This window comes from Hibiscus syriacus, unplaced genomic scaffold (assembly GCF_006381635.1).
Source record: "Hibiscus syriacus cultivar Baekdansim isolate YM2019G1 unplaced genomic scaffold, ASM638163v2 tig00111640_pilon, whole genome shotgun sequence".
NCBI lineage: Eukaryota > Viridiplantae > Streptophyta > Magnoliopsida > Malvales > Malvaceae > Hibiscus > Hibiscus syriacus.
The window spans coordinates 48,997-75,435 of NW_024063142.1; the positions used below are offsets into that span (position 1 = coordinate 48,997).

The following is a 26,439-nucleotide window of genomic DNA, read 5'->3' on the forward strand; positions in this document are numbered from 1 at the left end:
TGCTTCACGTTGAAGAAGAAAATGAAGAAAAAAGAAGAATCAAGAGTTATCTGGAAACTCTTGTTTCTTTCCCTTGGGTATTATAATACCCAATATCTAATATTTAATTATTATCTTTGCTCAATAACCCTTTTACCCTTTTAATTATCATTCACTTATTAATTCATCCTACACCAACATCTTTTAATTAATTCCTTCACTTTTCAATTTATTTAATTTGATCACTGAAATTTTAAAATCTTACACTTTAATCACTAACCCAGTATTGAGGATGTTACAGTTCTCCTGATCTGTCCTGCAGCCTCACTAGACTATTTAACCTATCTATCTAAGGCTCTCTCAATTTTCTTCACCTGGTGGGACAGTTGAGCAAAAACTCTAGGAGGATATGTTGCAAGATGGGTCAAAATGAAGGCCCTCTCTAAAATGATAGCAGTGATGCTCCTTAGTCAGGATTATCTTTGCGGTATATTTACAAAGCTGGAGAAACTCTCGCTCGTACTCTGCCACTGAGTGATCACCCTTATTCAAGTGTAGGAACTGCTCCATCAGGTCATCGATATGAATTTGCCTGATGTATTTCTCTGTGAACTGGGTGAGGAACTACTCCCAAGTAGACATCTCTGTCTCCATCGCCAACTTTATCGTCTCCCACCACTCTATCGCATCACCCTTAAGTAGGGAGGTGGCACACTCCAAGTTACCCACTAGGGTGAGATGTAACTGTCGAAGGGTACGGAGCATCGCTCTGAGCCATTGGTCCATTGCGATAGGTTTATTATCCTCAAAATCGAAGAACACGGTGGTCTTATATCGACGGAGTTGCTTTACTAGGGACTCCTAGGGAGTAAGCATTGGCTGAGCTGGGGGTACTGGTGGGGGAGGTGGTGTAGCTAAAGAAATAGGGAGAGACCTAACTATCTGCCTAAGTACGAAGGTAAGGTCCGTGAAGAAGGTAGCCTACTCTACCCCTACATATGTTGGATCCTGACGATCGTAGGTATCTGGGATAAATAAATCACTGATATTGGGTAGTGGTGAGGCATGACTCTCGTCTCTGTCATAGGATTTATCTAAAATTAAAAAATGACAGATTTTTATTATCGTCATTTAAGTACTCTAGATTGTCTCTAGAGGTATGTACATATACAGACACTAACTGACTCTAGCTCACGGGTCCTATAAACAACTAAACCTAGACGCTCTGATACCACTAAATGAAATAGCAAGTGGCACAGGTATGAGTATACAACTACTGGACTGTTAATCTGTGGTTGGCATCATGGTTAGGCTGAAGAATTTTGCATCTTGTAGCTCACTCACCCCTCCAACATTACCGAAGCACCATCGGGTACTCCTATGTGCCAGAATTTTACATCGAAACGTACATCCATCGACTTACTCCGTCGATTCTTGGGCCCTCTTCTGCCCAATCCACTGCTATAGTGTCATGGAACTGACTTGGATCTACTGACTTTCGTATTTCTACTAAAAGGAACTCGGGTGTCCTGATTGTTTCCCAAATGTCAAACAAGGCTAATTTTATGTAAACCTATCTATTTCTGTTTCTACTGCTTTAATATGAATTATTGTTCTCGCTTGAAGTCTTATTTGAGTATATACTGAAATGTTGGGGTACTTGAAGTCTAATTCCCTTTAAAAGGGGCCTTGTTGTCCAAAACATACTGAAAGTATCGATACTAGCCCAAGTGTATCGATACTCCTACAAAAGTTTCGATACTTTCTACAAGTATCTATACTTTTAAACATTTTGAACCGCCTAGTTTTGATACTTTTTGAGAGTTTCGAAATTATGACCCAAAGTATTGATACTCTTGAAAGAGTATCGATACTCTTACCCATAAACTCACGAGTTTCCCAAGAAGAATAACAAGTTTTGATATTATCTCTCTAGTATCGAAACTCAACCTGTAAAGAGCATAAAATAGGTGCAAAGACTCATGTTCTAATATCCCAGAGACCTTAGTGAGGTCCCCAAACATTATTAATGTTTTATGAAGATACAAAGGAGCATAAATAGGGCTTTAAACATATTTATAACTCTAAAATGTGAAATCTACCACGGGAGTGCTTTAAGCTCATGCAACCTACTATATTTCATCTAAATGACTTACAAATGGTATAGTTGAGTCAAAAGTGAGTTACCTTTGATGCTAAACTGCTAAAAACACCTAATGCTCAACCAAGGGTGAGTTTCTCCTTTCATTTAGCTTTGGAGCTTTCTTTAACCTCCCTCACTAAACAAGATTCAAAAAAAAGATTACTAGTTGAAAGTGAAGGCTAAGAAAGGTTTAGAAACTCTTTTTATAGCTAGGAAACAATGAAAAAGAGTTGGATTCTCTGGATTTCTTAAACCCTTTCAAAACCCATTTTTGGCATCCATCACCAAACCTTACAAGAGTGGGCTTGAAATGAATCTTAAGAAGAGAATAGTGTGGTTCTTACCTTGGTTTAAAGGGATAAACTGGAGATAAACTAAAGCTCCCACCTTTGCTCAGGTTTTCTAAGAATGAAGGTGAAGCATTGGAAGAAGAAAATGACAAAGGAGAGTTGAGAAAATGAGAAAGGGAAAACAGATGTGAAATCAGCTTCAATTAAAGGATTTCAAGGTTTATTTTTGAACAAGGGTATAATTGCTTTCTTGGTCCCTTTAATTCTGACTGCAAATTAAAAACACCCTTTTTATTCATTATTGAGCTTACCTCAAGCTCAGATCCTTTTCAATTTGGGTCAAGGCTTCCTACAAGCTAAGGAATTAAACCAAAGTCCATCTCGGGTTAGCCCAATACTTCTAACCCGGGATTAGGGGTGTTACAACATTCTTGTTAGTTCTTTCAACTCCCCAAAAAAAATATCAATATGACATGATTAGAACACCGTTAATCCTTAAGCTTGAGAAAATTTATGTTTAATTATATTTTAATTATTATAAAAGCAATATTGTTAATGAAATTAAGATTCAATCAACAATCAAAAGATATTCAATGTTGGATTTGCATGAAAAATAAATGCATGTATTCACATGCATCTAGCTACATAGACTAGGAGACCTAAACAAGTTACTTGTTATGCATATGCATGGTAATTTTCTTACAGTAATTTTCTTTCATGCGTGTGAACTAAAGTTTCAGCTTTGAATAAGCAAAGCCATTTCAAGGTTGCCTTTGAACCAACAATCTCCAACTGTAAGGAACTAAGGGCTAGGTTTTAGTTATGTTTGGGAATTGAAAATTTACGCAAAATTTTTACTTACTTTTTGGTCGGTAAACCATATAGTAGAAAGACTAGTTGAAGTGGTCATCTCCGTCCACTGCTACTCACAAACAAGAAAACAAACAAGTTGTTGCTTGCAAAACAAGCATGCATCCCCCCCAAATTTACAGTCTACCCAAATGTTTTACCTTGCTAAATCCATCAATTCTATAATTCTTAATTAAATTTTGAAATTTTCCTTATTTCTATCCATATCATACGAAATCCCCTTCTTAATCAAAGAATTTTTATTAATACCTTTTCTATTTCATTGAAATTTAAAAGAATGAATTTAAATGCATGGTCCACTGTTTAACCTTATGCATATATTTATAATATTTATTCTATTTTCTTAATTGTTAGCTATTGTCAGGATAAATTCTTTATGATTAATTTTTAAAAATAAACATTTAAATATTTTTATATAATAAAAATATAATGATATAATATGATACAAGAAAAATAAATATGCTACTAGATCACTTCTTGAATTCATGAGAGTTGCTTCTGTAATGTTCTTGATGATTTAAGGGCCTGGCCTTAATTATTTATGCTTGTTTAGATTCTTTCAATGAGTTGATCCAGTCGAAGTGAGCCTTTCATCAATACGTCAGAATAAATAAGAACTAAACCCAGTCCCAGCGAGCTTTGATCAGGAAAATATCATGAAAAAGGAAAAAGAAACTACATTACTATTTAAACAATATGATAAGAGAGGCTATTGCCATTATTATTATTTTAATAAAGTTATTGCCATTACTACACTGTCCCCATTTTCGGAAATTACGGTGTGCAAAAAGATTTGATCTGAAAATTCAGATATTTGATTTGTTTTTTTATTTTTGAATGATTTGGATTAGATATCTAAAAAAAATCAGATAATCGATTTGGATACGGATCGAATAAATTTTAATTTCGGATTATTCAAAAATCTAAAAATATATTGAGCATTTAGATTATAGATACCCTTTAGTCCAATAAATGAGTAACTCACTAACTCATTAAAATTATAACCCAATAAAAATTAGGATTTTTTTATAGAAAGTCGCTAGTTTTATTAAAAATAAAAAATATACAGAATTATAATTAATATTTATAAGCATAATCGTAAGCATAAACTAAATTATAATTAGGACATTTTCCTATAACCATTAACACAAAAACTAATTACTTAGATCACACAATGACCAAAAAAGAAAATATTAAAAAAATCTAACTAATGCTTGAAAAAAATAAAGATAAGAATAAATCTGATTGCATCGGTAAACGAACCACAAAAGGCGTGAAGCTACATAAGACCACCGACAAATCGCAAATCAGAGTCAAGCGACGTGATAAAACTATCCACGAACGCAAAACACGTATCCAAATCAATTTGAGGGTCCAAAGCAGCGAAGATCAACATGATAACAAATAAGCACCATTTTGATTAGTCGTGGCGATGTCAAATTCGAACTTAAGAAGAAAAAAAGATAAATGAAAACAACGGCAAAAAAATTGTAAGCTACCAAAAGGCAGAAATAAGCTTGTCATAAAGGTAGAGAACATGTCACAAAGACATAAGTACTCATATTAAAAAACTTTAAAAAAAGACAACCGGCTGGCGACAATCAGTATCAAAACTGGTGTCACCGTCGATTAAACAAAATTAAAGAAGAAAAAAATTAGATTGATAAATAAAATTAACATAAATTATAAAAAAAAATGGAGGAAGAAGTAAAAAAATTAGGATATTTAATTATTTATTGTGTGTGAGTAATTAAATATATATAAAAGGTATAGTAGAAGTATCGAATAAGTTACATTATATCACAAAATTCAAAATGTAAAATTAATTTTTTTGTCAAATTAAATTTTAAATTCGGACTTGGATATTTGTATATCCGAAAATTTGGATATATAATTTTTTCGGATCGAATACAGATCACTATTTTAGGTGTATGAAATTTTCATATATCCGATTTTTTTTGTTCGGATCGGATCTGATATCCGAATTTGCACCCAACTAATGGTTGTTGTGCGTTCTATGTTGGAGCATTTTTGTTGGTGTGTGACTTAAGGGTGAGCAAAATTCGACTCGACTCAAAATTTTGATTTTTTTTTACCCGATTCGAATTGTCTTCGAGTTGTAATTTCATAAACTCGGCTCGAACAAATTTCAAGTTCAAATCGAGTTGTAAAATACAACTCGAATAACTCAAAATTTTTAATAATTAGTAAATTTATTTTCAATTTTAAGTCGAAGTTTAAGTTGAGCCTCTCGACTTTGTATGATATATGTAAATCTCATATGAAAAAAATACAAAAAAACATATGCATTGTATATGGTTATAAAATACTATTTAAATTAGAATCAAATAAGGTTATAATATTATAAATATTTACAATTAAATTTAAAAAGAAACTCAAAAATTCAGCTCGACTCGACTCGAAAATTTTTTAAGTTAACTCTGAGTTATAAAATAAGACTTGTCAACTCAAATAACTCAAAATTTTTTGACTAGACTCGATCGAACGCTCACCTTACTATGTGTGATGGTTTTGAAGAATAAATATTAATTCAAATTTATAGAAAAATTTCTTTTTAAATTTATTATTATTTTTAAAAATTATATAAATTATTAGATTTGAAATTTAATTTTTAAATCTAAAAAACAAAATTTACATACTGTTGGTGAGTACGTAAATACATCAGGCAGGAAAATCCGAGTCAAGAGTTAATTTCATAGCATTTTAAACCATATTTTAATCTGTTAGATGAACAGATTACAATAAATTTTATTAATATACTGATGTATCTATTTTGAAATTTTATTGATACTGAAATTTTATTAATACCTGCTTCATACAAAAAAAATTACAATCAATGCATATCTGTCTATCCTAAAATATATTTATGGATCGTCACTTACAGCAGAAATTCTGAGATAAGAATTTTTCTGCATTTGGATTTTCTGCTGCTGTTCAACTTGAGACAACGACTCCAGAAGATCTTTCATGGAGTACAATGTGTAATACGTGGGTTTCATATTTGCATGCTGTTCTACAGTCGTGTGCAAGAAACAAAGCAGCCATCCATGGGAAAGCATGCCATGCACGGGCAATCCGTTTCGAGTTGCAAGAAGACACTACAACATCCAACATTCTCATTAACATGTATTGTAAATCTGGCCTTTTGTGCAGCGCCCGCAAAGTGTTCGATGGAATGCCCGCACGAAGCTTGGTTTCTTGGAATACCTTGATCGGTTCGTACGCCCAAAACGGGGAAGCCCATGAAGCATTAAATCTTTTCAAGCTTATGCAAAGGAATGGAAGCTCGTTTAGTGAATTCACCATTTCAAGTGTTCTTTGCGCCTCTGTTGCAATTTGTGCAGTTTCTGTGTGCAAACAACTGCATGGCTTTGCTACAAAGGCTGCCGTTGATTCAAATATGTTCGTGGGAACTGCATTGGTTGATGTTTATGCAAAGTCTGGTTTGGTAAAGGATGCTAGTTGGGTTTTCGAGAGCATGCTGGAGAGGAGTGTTGTTACATGGAGTTGTATGGCGGTGGGGTACGTTCAAAATGAGTTATTTGAGGAGGCTTTACTGTTGTTTCGTAGAGTTCAAATAATGGGAGTAGAACATGATCAGTTTTTACTCTCTTCCGTTATATGTGGTTGTTCTGGACTAGCTGCTTTGATTGAAGGAAAACAGGTGCATGCCATTATATCTAAAACTGGATTTGGTTCAAACATATTCATAGCTTCATCCCTCATAGACATGTATGCTAAATGTGGCAGCGTCGAAGACGCTTACACTGTATTCACGGGTATAGAAGAGAAAAATGTTGTTTCTTGGAACACGATGATTTCTGGCTTCTCTAAACATGCTCGTGCCTTGGAGGCAATGGTTTCATTTGAAAAAATGCAGCAGATGGGTCTTTCCCCTAATGAAGTGACATATATTTCTGTGTTATTTGCATGTAGCCATATGGGTTTGGTCGATGAAGCAAAGAGCTACTTTGATCTCATGGTAAGAAAGCACAATATATCACCTAGTGTCATTCACTATTCATGCATGGTTGATACCCTTGGTCGAGCTGGAATGATTTCTGAAGCTTATGATTTGATACAGAGAATGCCCTTTGTTGCCACTGTTTCTATGTGGGGATCTCTTTTAGCTTGTTGTAGGTTCCATGGGAATCTTGAATTAGCTGAGGTAGCAGCTAAGAATTTGTTTGAGATGGAACCTGATAATGCTGGAAACTATATTCTGCTCTCCAATATTTATGCAGCTAACAAAAAGTGGGAGGAAGTTGTGAGAGCAAGGAAATTTCTTAAAGAAAACATGGTGAGAAACGAAAGGGGCAAGAGTTGGATAGCAATCAAGGATAAGGTCCATGCATTTATGGTTGGAGAGATCAATCACCCAAGAATTACTGAAATTTATTCCAAATTAGATAAGTTGGTGGAGGAAGTGAAGATCCTTGGTTATGAAGTAGAGACTGAACATGACCTTCATGATGTGGAAGAGAGTAAAAAGCAACAACTTTTGAAACACCACAGTGAGAAACTGGCGCTTAGTTATGGGCTGCTGGCACTACCTACTGGTGCCCCGATACGAATAATGAAGAATCTCCGGATTTGTGGGGATTGCCATTCTTTTATGAAACAAACATCTAGCATTACGCAGAGGGAAATCGTTGTTAGGGATATAAACAGGTTTCACCATTTTAGAGAAGGTCGTTGCACTTGTGGTGATTTTTGGTGATGTATTCATTTCCTGATTTTGTGTGCCAGTCTTTAACAAGTTCACTGGTTTATACACTCTTCATCTGCTGTTTTAAGATCTATATTGGTGTTTTAGGAGACAACATACAGGCATTCATCGTATATTCAGCATTTGGATGCAATGCCAGATTCTCCCCTTGATGTCGATGTATATTACAATGAACTGGTGGCCACAACAGGATAATACAACCGCTATTTTGCAGCTTGGCACAATGGGACCTCCTTTTACCACACACTGGGCACCAATGGAACATGCGATGCCATTGATCTTGGAGTTGGGATTCCCAGGCCTGATTTTCTCGAGGGAGCTCCTTATATGGGGACTCAACTCAAGGATCGCTTCCTTTGCAATGTGTGGAAGAAAGTAGGATTTTATTTGGTAGTGTGAAGAAGTTGCTACTAAAGGCTTGTTTCTGATATATTTAAACATATATAATTATATAAAAAAATATATTTTCTCCCTTCTATACTTTAATCGTGACAAAATATAATAACTCACTATATTTGACAATTAATCAGAATGTTCATCTTTATTCTCTCATATTCCCTTAAGATGAGTTATATATTCATTAAGAGCACCTCCTTCCTTCCCCTGGAGTCTCTCTTCCATTCCCCTCTTGGTAGGATTAGGATTAAAATTATAAATAATCAAAAAAAAATTAATAGAAATAAATCTAATCGTTATAATTATTTGAAAAATAAAAGGTAAAGTACATAAATTGTTCTTTGACAATAAGATATTACTTTGTTGAGTCCCTCGACTATTAAAAGTTACAAAGTACTCCTTCAACTATAGGACACTATTTTGTTGAGTCTACAACTATTAAAATTTAAAAAAATGGTCACTCAATTATTCAAATATTCCAAATTGGTCTTTTCGTTTAAAAAATTATGGGTCGTATGAGTTATTCATTAATAGATTGATTGAGATGTCATAAAATATGATCTCAGAATTGTTTGAGTTATAATTTGTGGGTCGACTCTCCATTTACATTATGTTGTCGAGCCAGTGATTTAAACATTTTGTTGTTGAGTCGGTGCTTGAAAGTAATGTGGTGCCAATAAACATCATAAAATATGATTTTATCATATCTCAATAAGCATGTTAACATCCAACTCAGACAACAATCAATTTTTTTTTACAGAAAATACGAGTTTGAAATATATGAATAGTTGTATGATCATTTTTTAATTTTTAATAGTTGGGAGACTCAATAAAATAGTGTCTTATAGTCAATAAATTATTTTATAACTTTTAATAATATGAGGATTCAACAAAATAAAACTATAGTTGAGGGACTATTTGTGTACTTTACCCAAAAATTAAATAGGTTGTTTTAACTACGGGTGTTAAAAAATACCCTACCCGTTGACCCGGCCCGTTGACCCACCAACACAAACCTAAAAAAATTGGTAATTCTCTTAAAAAAAGTATTCGACCCGTGATTTTTCCCGGGTGGTTGGGTCGGGTCAGGCGGGTACCCAACCCGACCCGATAATATGTATATATGTAGTTTGAATTATATTTTTATTTTAGGTAGCTTAATATTTTTACCTTAAATTAAATTTAAATCCCTAATTTTCTCTTAAATTTGTATTATGTACTTTTAAATTTTACAAAAGTTTTTATTAATTTGTCAATAGGATATTCGAAAAAAACCACGATCGATATTAATAACTTTATTTTTTTTTGGAAATAAACTTTAATATATATATCGAATATTTATCCTTAAAATTAACTTCAAATCACTAATTTTTGTATATGAATTGTGTATAATGAACCTTTAAATTTTTTATGTATTTTCTATATATTTTTTAAAAATATTAAATTAAAAAAAATAAATCAGATACTTGTAACCTAAATACGGACAACCGACTACCAGATATTAAAACTTAACGGGTCAAGTCACAAACCAACATATATACTATTTGAAGAACCGGATAAGAGTATCCGATTTTGAACACCTCTAGTTGTAACTCGTAACTAAAAAATGGCCAAACCCCAAATTCAAGGACTGCAGTCTAGATGTAACCGCATCAGCAAAATACAAAGTCCAAAGACTTTCTAAAAAGGGATACGTGGCCCAATCATGTATTTCCTGTAGCTGTTCCATACCGCACAGAATTCTTAATTTCACCCCTCTCGGGCTCTATTTTGAAAATCGGATCGGATCAACCGGTTCAATCGAAAATTGTTGTTTAATCCGGTTTAATCTAAATCGGTTGAACCGTTATTAGTGAACCGGTCAGAACTGTTGAACCGTTCGAACCGGACCGGCTGAAAACCGGAAAAAACCGGAAAAAACCGAGATTTTTGTTTTTTTTTTAAAAAAAAATTAAACCAAACAACGTCGTTTGTTAAACGAGCCAAGTCGAACTCGAGTATTGCTGAGCTCGACTCGAACTTGAAAACTTTAAAAGTAAGCTCAACTCAACTCAAACTCACAAACTAAAAATTATCAAGTTCAATTCAAACTCGAAATATAATATTGAAACTTGAACTCAAAAATGCTTGAACTCAAAAAAAAATTTGAAGCTCGATCGAAGCCTAAAATTCGAGCTTGATTGAAGTGAAAGAATAGTTCACTCAATGCTCATCAAAAGGCTCCGTGATTTTAAATGTCAAATTACCTCTATTATTTATAGAAGTTAGTTGTGATGCGCTTCTATGTTTCTTAGCAATGTGAAATTGTTTTGTTTTCATATTTTTACTCTTTAGACTTTTGGGATGCTCTTCTATGTTTCTTAGCCATGTGAGATTGTTTTTTAAAAAAATTAAACCAAATAATATCATTTTGTTATGATTTTTTTAATCCCAAATTTATTTTTTAATTATAGTTATATAATTATATTTATTATTTAATATGTTTTACCTTAAATATTATGTTGTAGTTAATTTGAATCATTTTGTTTCATTTGATTTTATGGTTTTTAACTTATATATGTTATGACTTACTTTGAATATGACTTGTGATATAAAAAATTATTTTTTATTAAATATTTTTAGTATTTTTATTTAATTTTTTAAATAATTATAACATCGTCCGATTCTTCCGATCGATCAGACCGATTCGACCGATTAAACCAATAAATCGATTCTCTAACCAATCCAATTCTGAAAACCATGCTCTTGGGATCTCAAGTCCTCTTGCAAGCAGGCCCTCTCCTTTTTTACAGGGAGAAAAAGAAGAAGGGGTGCTGCTTCGCAGATCGAATCCAAGATTTATGTTCTGAGAGACCCCTTTTTTCTATATTTAACGATATGGGTATTTTGTTTACAAAAATGTTCTCTTCCCTGTTTGGTAACAAGGAGGCTCGGATCCTCGTTCTCGGCCTTGACAATGCCGGCAAAACCACCATTCTATGTATTATTTCTCTTCCTTATTATAATTTTAGTGATTCCCATTTTGTTTTTATCGGGATTTATTAAATGAGCAATTGCCCTTTTTTATTTTATAATTCGATGGTTTTGGTTGCAGATCGACTCCAGATGGGTGAAGTTGTCTCGACAATTCCAAGTTAGTCTTCTTCAATTTTTTTCCTTCAATTTTCTATATTTTCTCTTTTGTTCGTTTGAAATGGATTTATTGAGCATTTCATGTGTTACGGAGAAGTTAGTGTTTGCAATTAAGTAGATCAACGGGTTTCTTTTATATTTAAGAATTGATATATGGCTTACTTTCTTATTGATGGTGCAGCGATTGGATTTAATGTCGAAACAGTACAGTACAATAATATCAAATTTCAAGTTTGGGATTTAGGTATGTCAAACACTTCTCCTTGATCTAGATCTTTAACATGTGGAGTGAATTTTCTTAATAATGTATTGATTCGATTGCATAGGGTAAAGAGATGGAGAAATTCACAACACATATTTAGTAAAATCATGTTAGATAGCACCTCAGTTTTCAATCTTATAGATTTATCAACAGGTAGGATTCTCAGAATTTGAGCCTTCATGGTTTCTTATATCTTTATATATCCGTTCTTAGTATTTCATGATATGGGGCTTTCCTTTGTCTTTCCAATCACAAAAATATTAGGTTGTGGAATTTGAATCTGTAAGTGCTGGACTGAAAAAATAATATATATTATTTCGCAAATTTTCTTTTATCATTTGAGGCTTTTTTATTTTAACATAAGTGCTATCGACTTCTTTTCTAAATGACATCTTTACCATTTATCAATGCAGGCGGACAGACAAGTATCAGGTAACTTTCCTGGACATGAACCATTTTTCTTTACTTTTAAGTTCGTTATTTATTTATTTTCTTCTGGCAACTCTCTTCTCTAAGATGTTTAGATTGTGGAAGCTGTATGTAAAGCTTGTCTTTGTGAGTCTACACCTGGCCATTGGCTGCTTATAAATTTTAGTCAGTTCATATAGTTAAGGGGTGTGCATAATAAAGAATCCATCTAATGCATGTTAATCCAAGTTTTATTTAATTATTTGATTATTAGGATCAGCTTTCTGTTATCAGGTTTTTCGTTTGTTTGTTTTTTTAGTTTATCGTTTGTGTTATTTTAAATAGTTATGTGATTAGGATAGGGCTCTTAGTTAGAGTTCTAATTAAATAAGACTATTAGTAAGAATTTTACTATAAATACTATGCTAGAGGTTATTAGGGAAGTGATTATTATCATTAACAGAATTTTAACAGAATTGGTTGCTGGAAAACCCCATAACCCTTTTTTTATCCCCAATTCAATTAGGTTCATTATCTTTTTTTCAATTTCCATACTCTCCTCAGCGTTATTTCTAAAAATGGAAATCTTTAAAAAGACACAAATTATACTTAGTTATCTTAGTCACACTATACTTAGAGAGAGAGAATATCAAAGACTGCAAACCCCTAAATTTATTATTCCATTTTGCTCTACAGGCCATATTGGAGATGCTACTTTCCAAATACCCAAGCTATAATCTATGTTGTTGATTCAAGTGACACAGATAGGCTGGTGATAGCTAAAGAAGGATTTCATGCAATCTTGGAGGTAAACACATCAAGATGCAGTTCTTCATATGACAGTATTTTATTAGTTTTCATATTTAAAACGTCCTAAACCCTCGTTGAGGTATGTCTTATAAATGTTCCATGCTGTGAAGATGACATATAAATCATTTGCTGGCTGTAAAGTTTATATAATTTTCCACTGTAGTAATTGTTGTAGTTTAGAAGTTTGACGACAAGAAAGAATGATGCGTAAAAACATTTTTTCTGCTCCCTAGAATGTTATTTCCCTACAACTTGTCTTAAATTTTTAATAGTCATTTCAGATTGTTGTAGTCCCCCTGTATTATCTTTCCCTTTTGTGTATTTTTTTTATTTATTGGAATGCAAGTTCAGAGGACTTTTGTCTGTTTGTAGTCTCCCATGAAAAAGAAATAAATCAAACCTTTTCTATTTCCCTTTCAGTATCGATAAGATGACTTATTTATACGCCCGTAACCAACATCTCCTGCTTGGTGTGTACGATCTCCTTGTTTACTTGTCAATGCTTGTTTTGTATATTTGACTTGTCAAGATTGAATCTTTTACAGGAGGAGGAGCTAAGAGGAGCAGCTGTTCTGATTTTTGCAAATAAGCAGGTTGGTGCTTTTCTTTTTTCTTGTTGGAGTAGCGCAGACCCTTCATTTTTTTAAGGTGTTTTTCTAATGTTTGACAACTGACATTGAGCGAGAGCTGCTTATGGGAAAGGAATTAGAAGCCCTTATCCCTAAAGGGAATAATATGCAGTTTCTTATTCTTACTTGAGATAATTTGGATTTTGTTTGCTAGATATTTTGGGGATGAATTGGTGCATAATGTGTAAATTAGTTGTGAATATCATTCTGAATGTGTGCTCTATTGCTCAAGTGTTGGTACTAAATATATAATCCAAATCCATTATTCCAAATTTAAAGTCCCAAATACGGCCTTAAGAAATTTGGCGGAGGAAAGAGGAGCAACATTTTAATTTGCTTAGAAAAGTTTATAAGCCACGTCGATAGTTTTAGTTTATGAAAGTTTCTTGTAATTATACAAGTCACATTGTTGACACAGGATCTTCCAGGTGCACTTGATGCTGCTGCAATTACACAGTCTTTGGAGTTGCACAAGATAAAAAACCGACAATGGGCTATTTTCAAAACATCAGCGATAAAAGGGGAAGGTCTCTTTGAAGGTTTGGACTGGTAAGTTTGGCATCACATGTTATCCTTGAAATTTCTTGGCAAATTTGATGTGGTCACTGGGGATTTAATTATCTCTAGCCTAATTAAACTGTGAACCTTTTTCAATCCTCCCTCTTCCTAAAGCAGTTTAACTTATTAGCAATGATTTCAGGTTGAGTAATGCCCTCAACTCTGGAAGCGGCTAACTCTTGGCATGGAGAATCAGAAGCATTGCAGCTATACGATCCATCCTAATGGTGTCTGCTTTAGCATGATGATCTTATTGTAATTTGATCCGTGGAAAAAGTTGACCTCCTGAAATTTCTGGTTATTATTACTATTATTATTTTTTGGGCCTAACATTTGGTATACCTATTCTTGGAGAAATAGTTGTTAGAACTTGGGTGATGGGCGCGATGGAGCTATGGGCAGCCTTTGAAGAGTCGTTGCCGTTGGTGCGAAGTTTGTTGCTTATCGGAACTCCTCCAGACACTTTTTTGGAACATTTTTTGCTTCGAGTTATTTTTCAGTTTAACTTTGTTATATTTATGTTTCGTTCAAATTAAATTACTTAATATCTATCCCCTTCTGGGTTTAAATTGATAATCAGCATGAGAAGGTTTACATCTAATTAATAATCCAAAGATAAAAGAATGACATTTATTCTTTAGTTGCTAACTTGATCTCATCTCTAAGACTTGCAAATCTAATGATTATCTCTTGGATGATGTCAATAGTTGACTTAATTATTTTTTACAGTGTTTCTAAAATTATTTTAGTCACTCTTTTAACCAATTCTAGCAAAACTACCCCTACAACCATAAGCTAAAATGGCTTCCAAAGCCTTTAAAAAAAATGGCTTCAAAAGAAATTAATTATGAAGCTATATTATGTCCAAATTAAAAGCGTGGAAACTAGTGTTTATTGCCTTTCCATTAATGCATTTTGTCCTCCTTTTTATCTTTAAGGGGAAATTACAGGATTAATTATTTTCGTTTAAGAATTATACACTTTATCATTTAATTCAAAAAATATGATATCTGGTTATTTTCGTTTTTATTTAATTAAGACGTTGTCACGTTTTAATTGTTGTTAAAACTTTAACAGATTGTTGATTTTGTAAAGTAAATATATAAAATTATAAAGGGTAAACTACACAAATGACTTAATGTTTGAATAATTTTTTATTTTTCACACTAAAGTTTCAAAAGTAACAAATTATACACTAAAACGTCAAATAAAGAGAAAAAAAGGTGGTACGAGAACAAATAGAAAATATTTATAATTTTTATTAAAAAATAGATAAATTATTGAAAGAAAGAGAAAATAGAAAAGAAAAGTGAATGATAACCTAACAAATATTAAGAAAAAGCATGCATTATGATATAAATAAAAAGGATTATATTAATTTCTTAAATCCAAAAGAACGAAAAATAAAAACAAGCCCATTAAATGGTAGATTTCATCGCTGAATATCTTTAAAATATCGAAAGCTTCCTAGTTTTAAGCCAAGTTCAACCAGGGTATCTTCGGGCCAACTTAGTGGAGTCGGAGAAGCCACTAGATCGAACAGAATCCTTTGAAACGATCATGAAATACGTTCAAAACCAGATAATCTCTGAGATGATTTATTGGCTGAACCCTATATTTTGTACTTTTTTCCTTCAACCGTTAGCAGAACTGGTTTCCTCGGTGAAATGCTTTTCACTTGCTTCAACTCCGTCGGGTTTAATTGATTAGCTTCAGCGGTCGCGATGGAGCTTTAAATGACGATCATAGACTGGTTGGGAGGCATGCTGAAGCTGCCAGAGTCGTTCACGTTTCAAGGCAATGGCGCTGGCGTTATACAAAACACCACCAGCGAAGCTATCCTCGTGAAGCTCATTGTAGGCTTGTAGCTAGGCACAAAGCTCACCCCAATATGAAGAGCAATATACATATTGTTAATACATAAAAAGTTAGAATATGTCCATATAGGATGAGATGAAAGGTAAAAATATATCATAATATCTAACCTTAAACTTGGATCACTTGTACAAGGTGTGAGAAACCAACCCTGAGTGCTACTGTAACCGGAATAGATAATCTACCAAAAGGATGAACCAATTACAATTTATTACTAGTTTTAGCAACAACAAAAAAAGGAAATCAGTGACTGTGCTAGATAAGCTAATAATTTGAATTTTGAATACCAAGCCCCAAACTACAATCTAACTTAAATTTAGTGAGATAATAATTACATTTTACACCTAACAGAAATCATGGGAGAATAAAGAAAAGGTGCAGGAGAAACCAAATTTATATTTAAGCTGTTTACCAGACAAATCAGAAGAGAAAAGAAATCTAAACATCCAAGCATGCATCCCTAACATTGCATACAGCTATAGTTCTACAGTGGAACTTTATACTGCATGAGGTGCAGGGATGGACCAAGGGAGGCTAAGGGCACTCGTCCCTTAAAAAATTTCAAATTATCATATACTTTAGATATTTTCTTTTTATTATCTATTGAAAATATGTTTTCTCTCCCTCCCCTAGAATTTTATAAGTTCTTCCTTCCCTATAATTTTAGAAGTTTTCCCCAAATATAAAATCCTGCTTCCGTACCTGCCGAGGTGTAAGGAGCAAAAAAGCATTTGTCTAAATGAAGTTTCACTCCGTATAAATAAGGTTAAGATATATAGTTTGTTAATAAACTGTAAAAGGGCGGTTCACTTTTATCATTGAGAACATACACAATTTCTTTTCTGTTTGTTTGCCAAAGCACACAATTTCCTTATGGTGCCAAGTTTGTTATTGAATTACCACAAATTAAGAAGTAGAGACTTTCAATCAGTCAAGCTTTATTTTGTGCCTGCTTCCTTACAGAGAACTGTGGCTAGGCACACCAACAATGTGCCTAATCAAATGCACCTAGCCCATAAGGGTTTCAGGCACTCTTTCTATCTAGTGCTAAGTCACGACACCTTAACATCAAGTAAATGCTCCTAAATATACAAGACTTTCCCACTAGTGTTGTGTTTTAAATTAAATTTACGTCTAGCTTTTCATGCATCCCCTCATTCCTTTTCAAATAATTATAGATTCATTTCACTTCTAGCCTTTCATCATCCTTGTCAAATAAGTATGTGGCAATAAATCTTTAAAATATATATCACCATTGAAGTGAAAATATTTTGTCATTAGAAATAATATATTGAGGACAATCAATTTATATCCCTCCTCCAACTATGCCATCCTTAGACACTACTATGATCTGGATACTATAATCTGCTGTAGATGGCAGTCAAATACGTTAAAGAAATCCAAATACCTTATTTGTAATAGGACCGTGTGCAAGATAAGGTTTCTCATTACGTAAATGATGAATCCATAAGCAACTTGTGCATCCATTCCTAAACGTAAAATGGGGAACAAAAAAGAAGCAAACTTATCAAAATAAAGCACACTGAGTCACTATAAAAGTTAGTTCATCCATTAAACTTCTTAGAAGAAAGTACAAGTCCCTACTAAGGGAAAATCTCCATACCTGAAATGAAAATAACCAAGAGATAAAAGTTAAACTCACACTATAGCTATGCTAAAATAATAATAGAATACTCCTTCATAGCCATTCACTTTGTCGGGAACATCCTCCTCAATATCCACACTCTGCAGCCACAGACAAGATTTTTCCCGTTTGAATCTAAAATCACACATGATAAGATAATAGAATCATAATCAGATGGTATACCAAGATGAATACGTAGAAAGAGAAACAATTTTAGATATACGATGTCACAGTTCATTAAACAATGAGTTATACAGGGTTAAATTTTTGTAGCATATTTTGATCTATGACCTAATAAGTAGTCTTTATTTTCAAGTCTCTATAATTATGCTATCAAGTCTTTCTTTTAAAGTCTCTATAATTATGCTATCAAGTTTCCTAAGCTAAAGAATACCAAACTTTATTCACCTTCACAAGACTCAGATTAAGCAGAAGTGTTCACAGCTAAAATACAGTCACCCAAGAAAAGTTGATTAAATAGAACAGAGGGATTAAAGCAGAGAGATTCATTACCTTAACAGGACAACACACTTCTGTAGCATGCAAAGAATGGGGAGGATCAACAACTCCACCACCAGGCATTTGCATCACAAAATGCCGACTGCATAGTCAAAGAAACAATTGGCCATGTTATTGGGAAGTAGTTAGAAATACACATTCTCAATTATAAGCAAGTAAAAAATACGACTCCTCACCTAAAACCATTAGTATGCCACGGAAGTAAAACATAGCACTAATCATCAGGTAATACAGTATGCTTACCTATCTATATTGGAAATTGGAACGGCAGCAGCTCTGAGCAAAGTATGTTTAATTCCTGATTTCCAGGCAAAAGGAATTGAACCTCCCTGCAGTTAAGATTCAGAACACGGGTCAAGAAAGCAAGATAAGAAAACAGTCGATAACATGATCAAATTTCAAAATTGAAAGAAATATCATACCTAACCAAAACTTCTAGACAAGTCATTGCCTGTACCGAGTGGAACAATAGCTACTGGAGGAACTTATGATTTAGTTCACCCAAACATCCAAGTACCCAACCAACAGTTCCATCACCCCCGGCAACCTACTCATTCATATCAGTTTGGGATGTTCGAATTGTTAATTATTTTTTTCTATTTGTTCTTCACTAACTAGAAAATTGATTAAAATGGAAAAACTAAATCATAAATTGATCAATATCAAACCAGTGAATTAAATACAAGTTTAGAATACCAATTGTTAACACAGTCATTATGCATGAAAGTAAAATCATATACTTTGTACAGAAAAATAAAAAGTTATCCAAATCTGAGGATTCTTAAAAAACAAAAAATAAAACCGTTCAAGAGAAAAAGCAATTTTACACGTTGAAAAATTCTGGTGAGAACATATCAAAACTCTAAATCTCTGCCGTGCTCTCTGGCACAAAAATCTCCATTGTTAGCCCACTTCTCAAGGCAAGCCAACCCATACCTTACAAATTCATGCGGTTTCACATCTTGAATGTCGAATACCTACATTTCAATTTAAAAAAAAATCAAAATATATAATATACATGCAAAAGAAAAGGTCGTATGAGCTCATAAAAATGACCCCCAAAAAATTAAAAGCCGATTTAATACTTGTTCTTCGCTGATTAATTGCTGAAGGCGTTCTTTAAGATCTGGGCCAACGCTTCCGCCGCTACGGGGGTTAATAAAAACAACCATAGGGGATTCGGAACAGGGGACATCGGCAGAGCCCCTTAAGGGAAATGGTGGCCACCGCCGTCTGTGTCTTGTTTCCTAATGGAATCTAGCATTGCAAGGCGTAGATATTGAGGCAACAAATGCTTTCGTGTGAGCTCTTCCTTATCTATCTTAACACAGGCTAAACCCGACAAACCGAGAGATCTTATCGAATCCATCATGGAGGAACGATCCGAGACCAAAGCCATCGAGGACTCTCCTTCCGACATCGATGGATCACCTTCCTCCGACGGCGAATTCATAATTGTCGGAGCCTCTTCTTCCTCTTCTTTTTCCATTACTAAAAATGAAGAAGAGAGGAGGTAGTTTTTTCAGTTTATTTTTTTGAAAATGCGTTACTACTCTTTAGTCTTTCCTTGATTTGTTTGTTTCGACTATATAGGAGGAGGAAATACATGTATACCCTCCCGGACACCCATAATTGACATATGGGCTTTCATAACCCAAAACCATTGATTTAGGTTAAATGAAAATAAAATTAAAGCTTAAATGATATTTTTGTTCACGTGGTAGATTCAATTAATAATTTTTATCTTTATGATATTTTTATATCATTTTAACCCTCGAAATTGTTTAATTGTATCATCTTAAACCCTAAACTTTAACTAAAAATCTTAAATAGTATAAATATTCTAAATATGAATGCAATTAAATAATTTCAAATATTAAATTAATGCAAAAATAATATAGGGACAAAAATAATAAATTGGGTTTATTATAGGGATAAAGTAATTCTTAAACCTAAATTTAAATATGTATTTAATAAATTTATTTAAATGTTTTAAATTTATTACAATGTATATGCAATAGATTAAACAATAAATAATATTGATTCTGCCTCTCAAGCCTCAGCCAAGGCTTTTAGCAGTTCTTTCCACGGTGGGGGTAACATAGGAAATCCATTAGACAACTTAGCAGGTTTCGAAGGAGTGTAAGAACACGCTGTCGATAATCGTTGATTCTACCGCAGGCCTTTTAAGAGAAATCTTTACGCGTAACATTTTTTTATTAATTTAAGATAAATACAAAATAATATATATTCGTTAAAATCACTCAATTTATATTTAAATTTAAATAAATATTAATCTGAATTTTTTTATTAGTAATGAATTGTATATTTTAAAAACTTTGCTAATAGGAAAAGGTTGGAGTATGCGAGAATCTGTGTAGAGGTTTCGGCTGGGTCTCAAATCCCAAACTACATAGATGTGATATTATGTGATGAGACAGTAGCCAAGGTCAAAGTCTCTGTTCCTTGGCTGCCTAACTCTTGTGTTGACTGTGGCCGCTTTGGCCATTCAATGAAGTATTATCCTCAAGGGAAAAAAGTTGAGCAAATCTATAGAGTCAAAGGGCCTACTCAAGCTACTTCTGAGGGTGAGACTTTGAACACTTTGGGATCTGTAGGTTTGAAGGATGGTTCCTCGACTGCTACCGCATGCTTGAATGGCACTTCTATTTCTGCTAGTGCTAATAAGACTTCCGATCCTGGTAATGCTTTGACTGTTGATGAGGCTTGTGTCAGTCTCCCAGTTGCTGCTTCAAATCCTGAGGGGGTTGTCCTGGGATCTCGGTTGCTAATGAGGTTCTAGTTGGGGTTTATAGCAGAAGATTGGTTGATAATTCAGCGCCTGCTGAGATTTCTCCTGGGAATGTTATGGGGATTAGCCAGGGGTCTAAACATCCTGAACTCCCTGTACAGGCTATTGATCCTCATGCAAAGAGAGACAGGGGCAGGCCTGCTAAAGTTGATAAATCTGTGGGAGGTGGGTCTAAAAATAAATTTGACATTCTAAGCTCGATTGACCATGACAGTTTGATTGGGATCCCTCATGTTGACTCTGGTAAGAAACAAAGAGGGGCTGCTTTGAGTGTTACAAAGATTGTGCAAGAATTGAAATTAAAAAAGAAAGAACATGTTGAAAAGGTCAAAAGAGAAAAGGAAAGGGGTGATGTCTTATCCTCTATAATTTTATCATGTTAATATACTTATGGAATATTAGGGGATTCAATGGTCCCCTAAAGCAAAGCATTGTGCTAAAATGGGCAAAAAGGCTTCACATTAATATTCTCTGTCTTCTGGAGACTAGAGTCAAGGAGGTTAATGCTGCTGATATTTTGTCTAAGAAGTTTGAGGGCTGGAATTACTGTTGTAATTACTCCCATGCCGAGAATGGTTGAATATGGGTTTTATGGCAATGAGGTTTGGTATGTTCCATTTGTTCTATTTTTTAGCAGTATATCACCTTCAAAGGCACCTTCAATGGTTTGCCTTTTTTCATTACTATAGTGTATGGTTCCAATGATGGCATAATCCGCAGGCAGTTCTGGTCGCAACTTGGTAGTATTGTTAGTTTTATGGGTGATGCAGCCTGGTTGGTAGGGGGCGATTTCAATTTCATTTTAAAAATGGAGGAAAGTTCTAATCCTATCAGCTCTAGCACTAGTAGTGACGTCCTCGAGTTTCATAAGTGTGTTGAGGACCTGGAAATCTTTGATCACCAATTTATTGGCCCTCTTTATACTTGGTCTAACAAGCAGCAAAACTCCTTCCTTGCCCGTAAACTAGATCGTGTTCTGGTTAATCACTGCTGGTCTGAGACTTTCCCATCCTCTGAAGTTGAGTTTCAAGCGCCCGGGGAGTCTGATCACAGTCCAGCCTCTGGCTGTATAAGGAAGCTGCTACTAATAAACCGAAGCCTTTCAAGTTCTTTAATTTCTGGGCTCTGCACCCAGACTTTTTATCCAATGTTAGGGATTCGTGGCAAGCTCCAGCTATTGGGAACCCAACCCATGTTCTGTTCGTAAAACTAAAGCGGTTGAAGAGTTATCTTAAGCTTCTTAATAGAGCTTATTTTTCTGATATTTCGAGGCGTGTTCTTTCTAAAAGAGATGAATTGAGGGCTATTCAGCTTGCTAATTTGGATGTTGTTACTGCTGGCAGTCTCATGATTGATGAACTTAAGATTGAGGAGGAGTTAAGAGACCTTGAACAGTTAGAGCTTCTCTTCTATAAACAAAAAGCAAAGGCTGACTAGATTCGAGAAGGTGATCAGGGTACCCGATTTTTTCACTCCATGGTGGCTAGCAATAGGATGAACAACACCATTAGAGTCATTTTTAATCAAGAAGGTGTTAGACTTAGAACCTTTGATGATATGTCTAATGAGGCTATCAACTTCTTTAAAAAGTAATTGGGGGTGATTGATTCCGAGGTCAATTGCTGCAATGTCTCCACTGTAAAGGAGCTTCTGGGCTATTCCCTTCCTGAGGGTGCTTCTGAGACTTTAATCAGAGAGATTTCTGATGTTGAGATCAAAGATGCTTTATGGGGAGAAGGGAACAATAAATCCCTCGGTCCTGATGGTTACATCTCATTCTTTTTTAAACAGTCATGGCATATTATGGGAAATGACTTCTTGGCAACAATCAGGTATTGCTTTACTAACTCATTCATGCTCCATTCCTTCAATGTTACAGCTGTTGTGCTTGTCCCAAAGGTTCTTAATCCCAGTATAGTCAAACACTTTAGGCCTATTTCTTGTTGTTCTATCATATATAAGATTGTTACTAGAATTCTTGTGAACCGACTGTCTGTTGTCTTTCCTAGCATGATTTCAATGAACCAATCTATTTTTTTGAAAGGGAGAAACGTATTTGATAATACTTTACTTGCCCAAGAACTTGTTCGGGGTTATACTAGAAAGAAAATTTCTCCAAGATGTGCTCTCAAAATTGACTTGCAGAAGGCTTTCGATTCCTTAAACTGGGATTTTGTTAGAATTGTTCTGCATGCTCTCGGATTGCCGGAGAAATTCATAGGCTGGATTTTGGCTTGTATTACTAATCCAAGCTACTCCATTGTCTTTAATGGTACTCTTGCCGGCTATTTCAAAGGGGCCCGGGGTGTTAGACAGGGTGACCCCCTTTCTCCTTATATTTTTGTCTTAGCCATGAACATCTTATCAAGCCTTCTTAATGTAGCTGCTAAGAAGGGAGTGTTCAGCTATCACCCTAAGTGCAAAAAGGTTGGGCTCACTCACCTTTGCTTCGCTGATGATTTGCTAATATTTTGCAAGGGCTCTCTGGACTCTATAATTGGTGTACAAACTGTTCTTGACTATTTTTATTCCATGTCTGGACTAAAACTAAATGCTAGTAAGTGTGAAATTTTCTATGCTGGGATTTCTTCTGAACATTGTGCTGCTATCAAGGAGTTAACAGGTTTCAAACTGGGTAATCTCCTTGTCCGTTACCTGGGTGTTCCGCTGGTTACTAGAAAACTCACGGTTAAGGACTGTCAAAGCTTAATTGACAAGATAAGAGCAAAGCTGAATTTATGGGCCAACAAACATCTTAGCTTTGTAGGGAGGCTTCAATTGATCCGTGTTGTTCTATTCAACATGGCAAATTTCTGGTGCAGACAGCTCGCGCTTCCTAAAAAGATAATCAATTATATTGAGCAGCTCTGTTCCAGATTCTTCTGGAAAAGGTCCGACTTACCTGCTGGAGGCGCTCGTGTCAGCTGGAAAAAAGTATGTACATTGAAGTCATAAGGTGGCCTAGGCGTCCAAGATGTAGGCGAATGTAATAAAGCCTGCGCTATTCACCTTATCAAAAAAATATTAGCCAATGAGGGCTCTCTCTGGGTGGCCTGGATGCGTACCTATGTGATCGAGGATGAAGACTTCTAACAGATGAGAATCCCTTTGAATGTAAGCTAGTCTTTCAAGTACATATTGAAAATTAGACCTACTGTTATTCATCTCTTTGCTGGCCCAATTTATAACCTAAGTGTTAGAAGCATTTGGGATGACTTGTACACCCAAAGTCCCTTGGCAGCATCTTGTTTGGTTTCCTGGGCGTATCCCTAAGCACAGCATTATAGTGTGGATGGCCATCCTTAATCGCCTCCCTACTCGTGCTAGGCTCCTTAGTATGGGCTTAAATATTGAGAATGATATGTGTCTAATGTGTGGTGTTGCAGCTGAGTGTAGAGATCACCTGTTCTTTGGTTGTAATTTTACTAGAGGCTTATGGGGAGCTACTCTAGCTTTGTGTGGTCTGTATAGAGGCGTTAGAGGTTGGGATAGTGAACTATCTTGGGCAATCTGTTGCCTTAAGGGCAAGTCCCTTATTATGAGAATTCTTCAACTTGCCTGGGCATGCCATGTCTATTGCATCTGGAGGGAAAGGAACTACAGACTATATGGGGGTTGTGCTCGCCTAATGGATGCGTTACTGCAAGATATCAAAATTGTCGTTCGGATTCGGTTGATGGGATGCATTAGTCGCAGTTCTGACCCATGTAATGAAGCTCTTTGTGCTAGTTGGGGTATCGCTTAGTGGGAGTTCGACTATTTTGCTACTCTTATTGTGTTTACAGTTTTGACTTTGTTGGTTGGTGTTTATGTATCCCTGTTTATTGTTTCTTGTAAAATGTAGCAATTTTCTGCTTCTTGGGTAATTGAAATGGAATTATCCAATATTTTAAAAACTTTCAACTCCCCAAAATATGTGTTAATAATCATTTAAAAAAATATATAACTAAATTTATTAACATATGGCATCACATAATTTATATTTAGTTTAAATTAGCAAGTCGTTTTTTCATAGAATGATGGTTAATAGATTAATGAATGAAAAATAATTTTTTATTTTTTAGAATTTTTAATTTTTTAGCCGCTTTCTTTATTCTCCTCTCTCTCTCTTTCCTTTACAATTTATGTCAATTTTATTGATCAATCTAATTTTTTTATTTTGTTTAACTGGCAGCGACACCGGTTTTGATGTTGTTTGTCTTTCATCGGTTGTCTTTTTTTAGTTTTTAATAAGAATAATTATGTCTTTGTGACATATTCTTTACCTTTATGACATATTTATATTTGCCTTTGTGGCATGCTTTTCTCTACCTTTTGGTAGCTTATTGTCTTTTGATGTTTTTTCGTTTATCTTTTTTTATCAGGGTTGGACTTGACATCGCCACGACTGATCAAGATACCGCTTATTTGTTATCATATTAATCTTCCCTACTTTGGATCCTCGGATTGATTTGGATACATGTTTTGCGTTCGTGTATAGTTTTATCACGTCGTTTGACTATGATTTGCGATTTATTGATGGTATTCAGTAGCTTCATCCCCTTTTGCGGTTCATTTATCGATGCAGTCAGATTTGTTCGTATCTTTATTTTGTTCGAGAATTGATTAGTTTTTGTGTCAATGATTATAATAAAATATCATAATTATAATTTAGTTTATGTTTACAGTTATGTTTATAAATTTTTGTTGTAATTTTGGATATTTTCTATTTTTAATAAAATTAGCGGCTTTATGTAAAAAGAATAAATTTTAGATTTTTATTAGTTTAAATTAATAATTGCTTTTTTGTAGTTTTATTTCGCCAACCTTCTAAAATTTTCGTACTTTGGAATGATGCTTATAAATAATATACGTGAATAAAGTTTCATGTGAAACGTATGTGATTATATACCCTACGAGAAATATATAGTTTTATCTTATGTGATTATATAATTGGACTTAGCATGATTGATGATGATAAGTTTCCATGTGTTTAGGTATTACTTGAGGTTAGTTTAAGGCTCACCTGTGCTATGCATTACCCGAATTGTGTTATTGGCGTTAGATATTTCCTGCTTTTTTATTTATTTATTTTTTGACTAATTTAAGTAATACATAAAGAAATGTTATCATGTTCGATGAGTATCTTTGACTTTGGAACTACAATATATCAAAATTCTAATTTAAGTACCACTATCATCCAATTTTAATTTTAGACTTTGGAACTACAATATATCAAAATTCTTTGCTTTTTTTTATTAAATAGAGAAGTGTGCTAATTTAAATATCAATATTCAAATTCACATAACATAAGGCAACATAAACATCTAGTAACGAATCTATAGGTTGCTGACGGTGAGCACGTACACATCCCGAAATCTG

The 26,439-nt window shown here is 34.2% G+C and overlaps 3 protein-coding genes and 1 pseudogene across 3 annotated transcripts; 3 read left to right on the forward strand and 1 right to left on the reverse strand.

Moving 5' to 3' along the window:
* The first annotated feature begins 6,240 nt into the window (after positions 1 to 6,240).
* On the forward strand, positions 6,241 to 8,224 carry LOC120166438 (pentatricopeptide repeat-containing protein At5g04780, mitochondrial-like). The gene is made up of 2 exons (XM_039175694.1): positions 6,241 to 7,285; positions 7,388 to 8,224. The coding sequence occupies exons 1-2, from the start codon at positions 6,281 to 6,283 to the stop codon at positions 8,021 to 8,023; spliced, it is 1,641 nt and encodes a 546-aa protein (XP_039031625.1). The 5' UTR covers positions 6,241 to 6,280; the 3' UTR covers positions 8,024 to 8,224.
* A 2,953-nt stretch (positions 8,225 to 11,177) lies between these two features.
* Positions 11,178 to 14,690, forward strand: LOC120166421 (ADP-ribosylation factor 1-like). Its single transcript, XM_039175673.1, has 8 exons — positions 11,178 to 11,408; positions 11,523 to 11,561; positions 11,742 to 11,804; positions 12,236 to 12,254; positions 12,927 to 13,038; positions 13,586 to 13,633; positions 14,088 to 14,218; positions 14,370 to 14,690. Exons 1-8 carry the CDS (start codon positions 11,306 to 11,308, stop codon positions 14,401 to 14,403), a joined length of 549 nt encoding a protein of 182 aa, XP_039031604.1. The 5' UTR covers positions 11,178 to 11,305; the 3' UTR covers positions 14,404 to 14,690.
* Positions 14,691 to 17,761: 3,071 nt separating this feature from the next.
* On the reverse strand, positions 17,762 to 19,719 carry LOC120166514 (annotated as a pseudogene).
* A 44-nt stretch (positions 19,720 to 19,763) lies between these two features.
* On the forward strand, positions 19,764 to 24,823 carry LOC120166515. Its single transcript, XM_039175775.1, has 9 exons — positions 19,764 to 19,779; positions 20,324 to 20,408; positions 20,616 to 21,062; positions 21,146 to 21,364; positions 21,481 to 21,629; positions 21,768 to 22,145; positions 22,214 to 22,506; positions 22,693 to 24,012; positions 24,320 to 24,823. Exons 1-9 carry the CDS (start codon positions 19,764 to 19,766, stop codon positions 24,821 to 24,823), a joined length of 3,411 nt encoding a protein of 1,136 aa, XP_039031706.1.
* Positions 24,824 to 26,439: the final 1,616 nt, after the last annotated feature.

Bases quoted from the DNA above. Each gene is read 5' to 3' on its own strand.
- LOC120166438 (XM_039175694.1), top strand. From the start codon at position 6,281: ATGTGTAATACGTGGGTTTCATATTTGCATGCTGTTCTACAGTCGTGT. The intron at 7,286-7,387 runs GTAAGAAAGCAC...GATTTGATACAG, and splicing joins AGAGCTACTTTGATCTCATG to AGAATGCCCTTTGTTGCCAC.
- LOC120166421 (XM_039175673.1), top strand. From the start codon at position 11,306: ATGGGTATTTTGTTTACAAAAATGTTCTCTTCCCTGTTTGGTAACAAG. The intron at 11,409-11,522 runs GTATTATTTCTC...TTTTGGTTGCAG, and splicing joins CGGCAAAACCACCATTCTAT to ATCGACTCCAGATGGGTGAA. The intron at 14,219-14,369 runs GTAAGTTTGGCA...CAATGATTTCAG, and splicing joins CTCTTTGAAGGTTTGGACTG to GTTGAGTAATGCCCTCAACT.
- LOC120166515 (XM_039175775.1), top strand. The intron at 21,630-21,767 runs GTAATTACTCCC...TCATTACTATAG, and splicing joins TGAGGGCTGGAATTACTGTT to TGTATGGTTCCAATGATGGC. The intron at 24,013-24,319 runs GTATGTACATTG...GTCCCTTGGCAG, and splicing joins CTCGTGTCAGCTGGAAAAAA to CATCTTGTTTGGTTTCCTGG.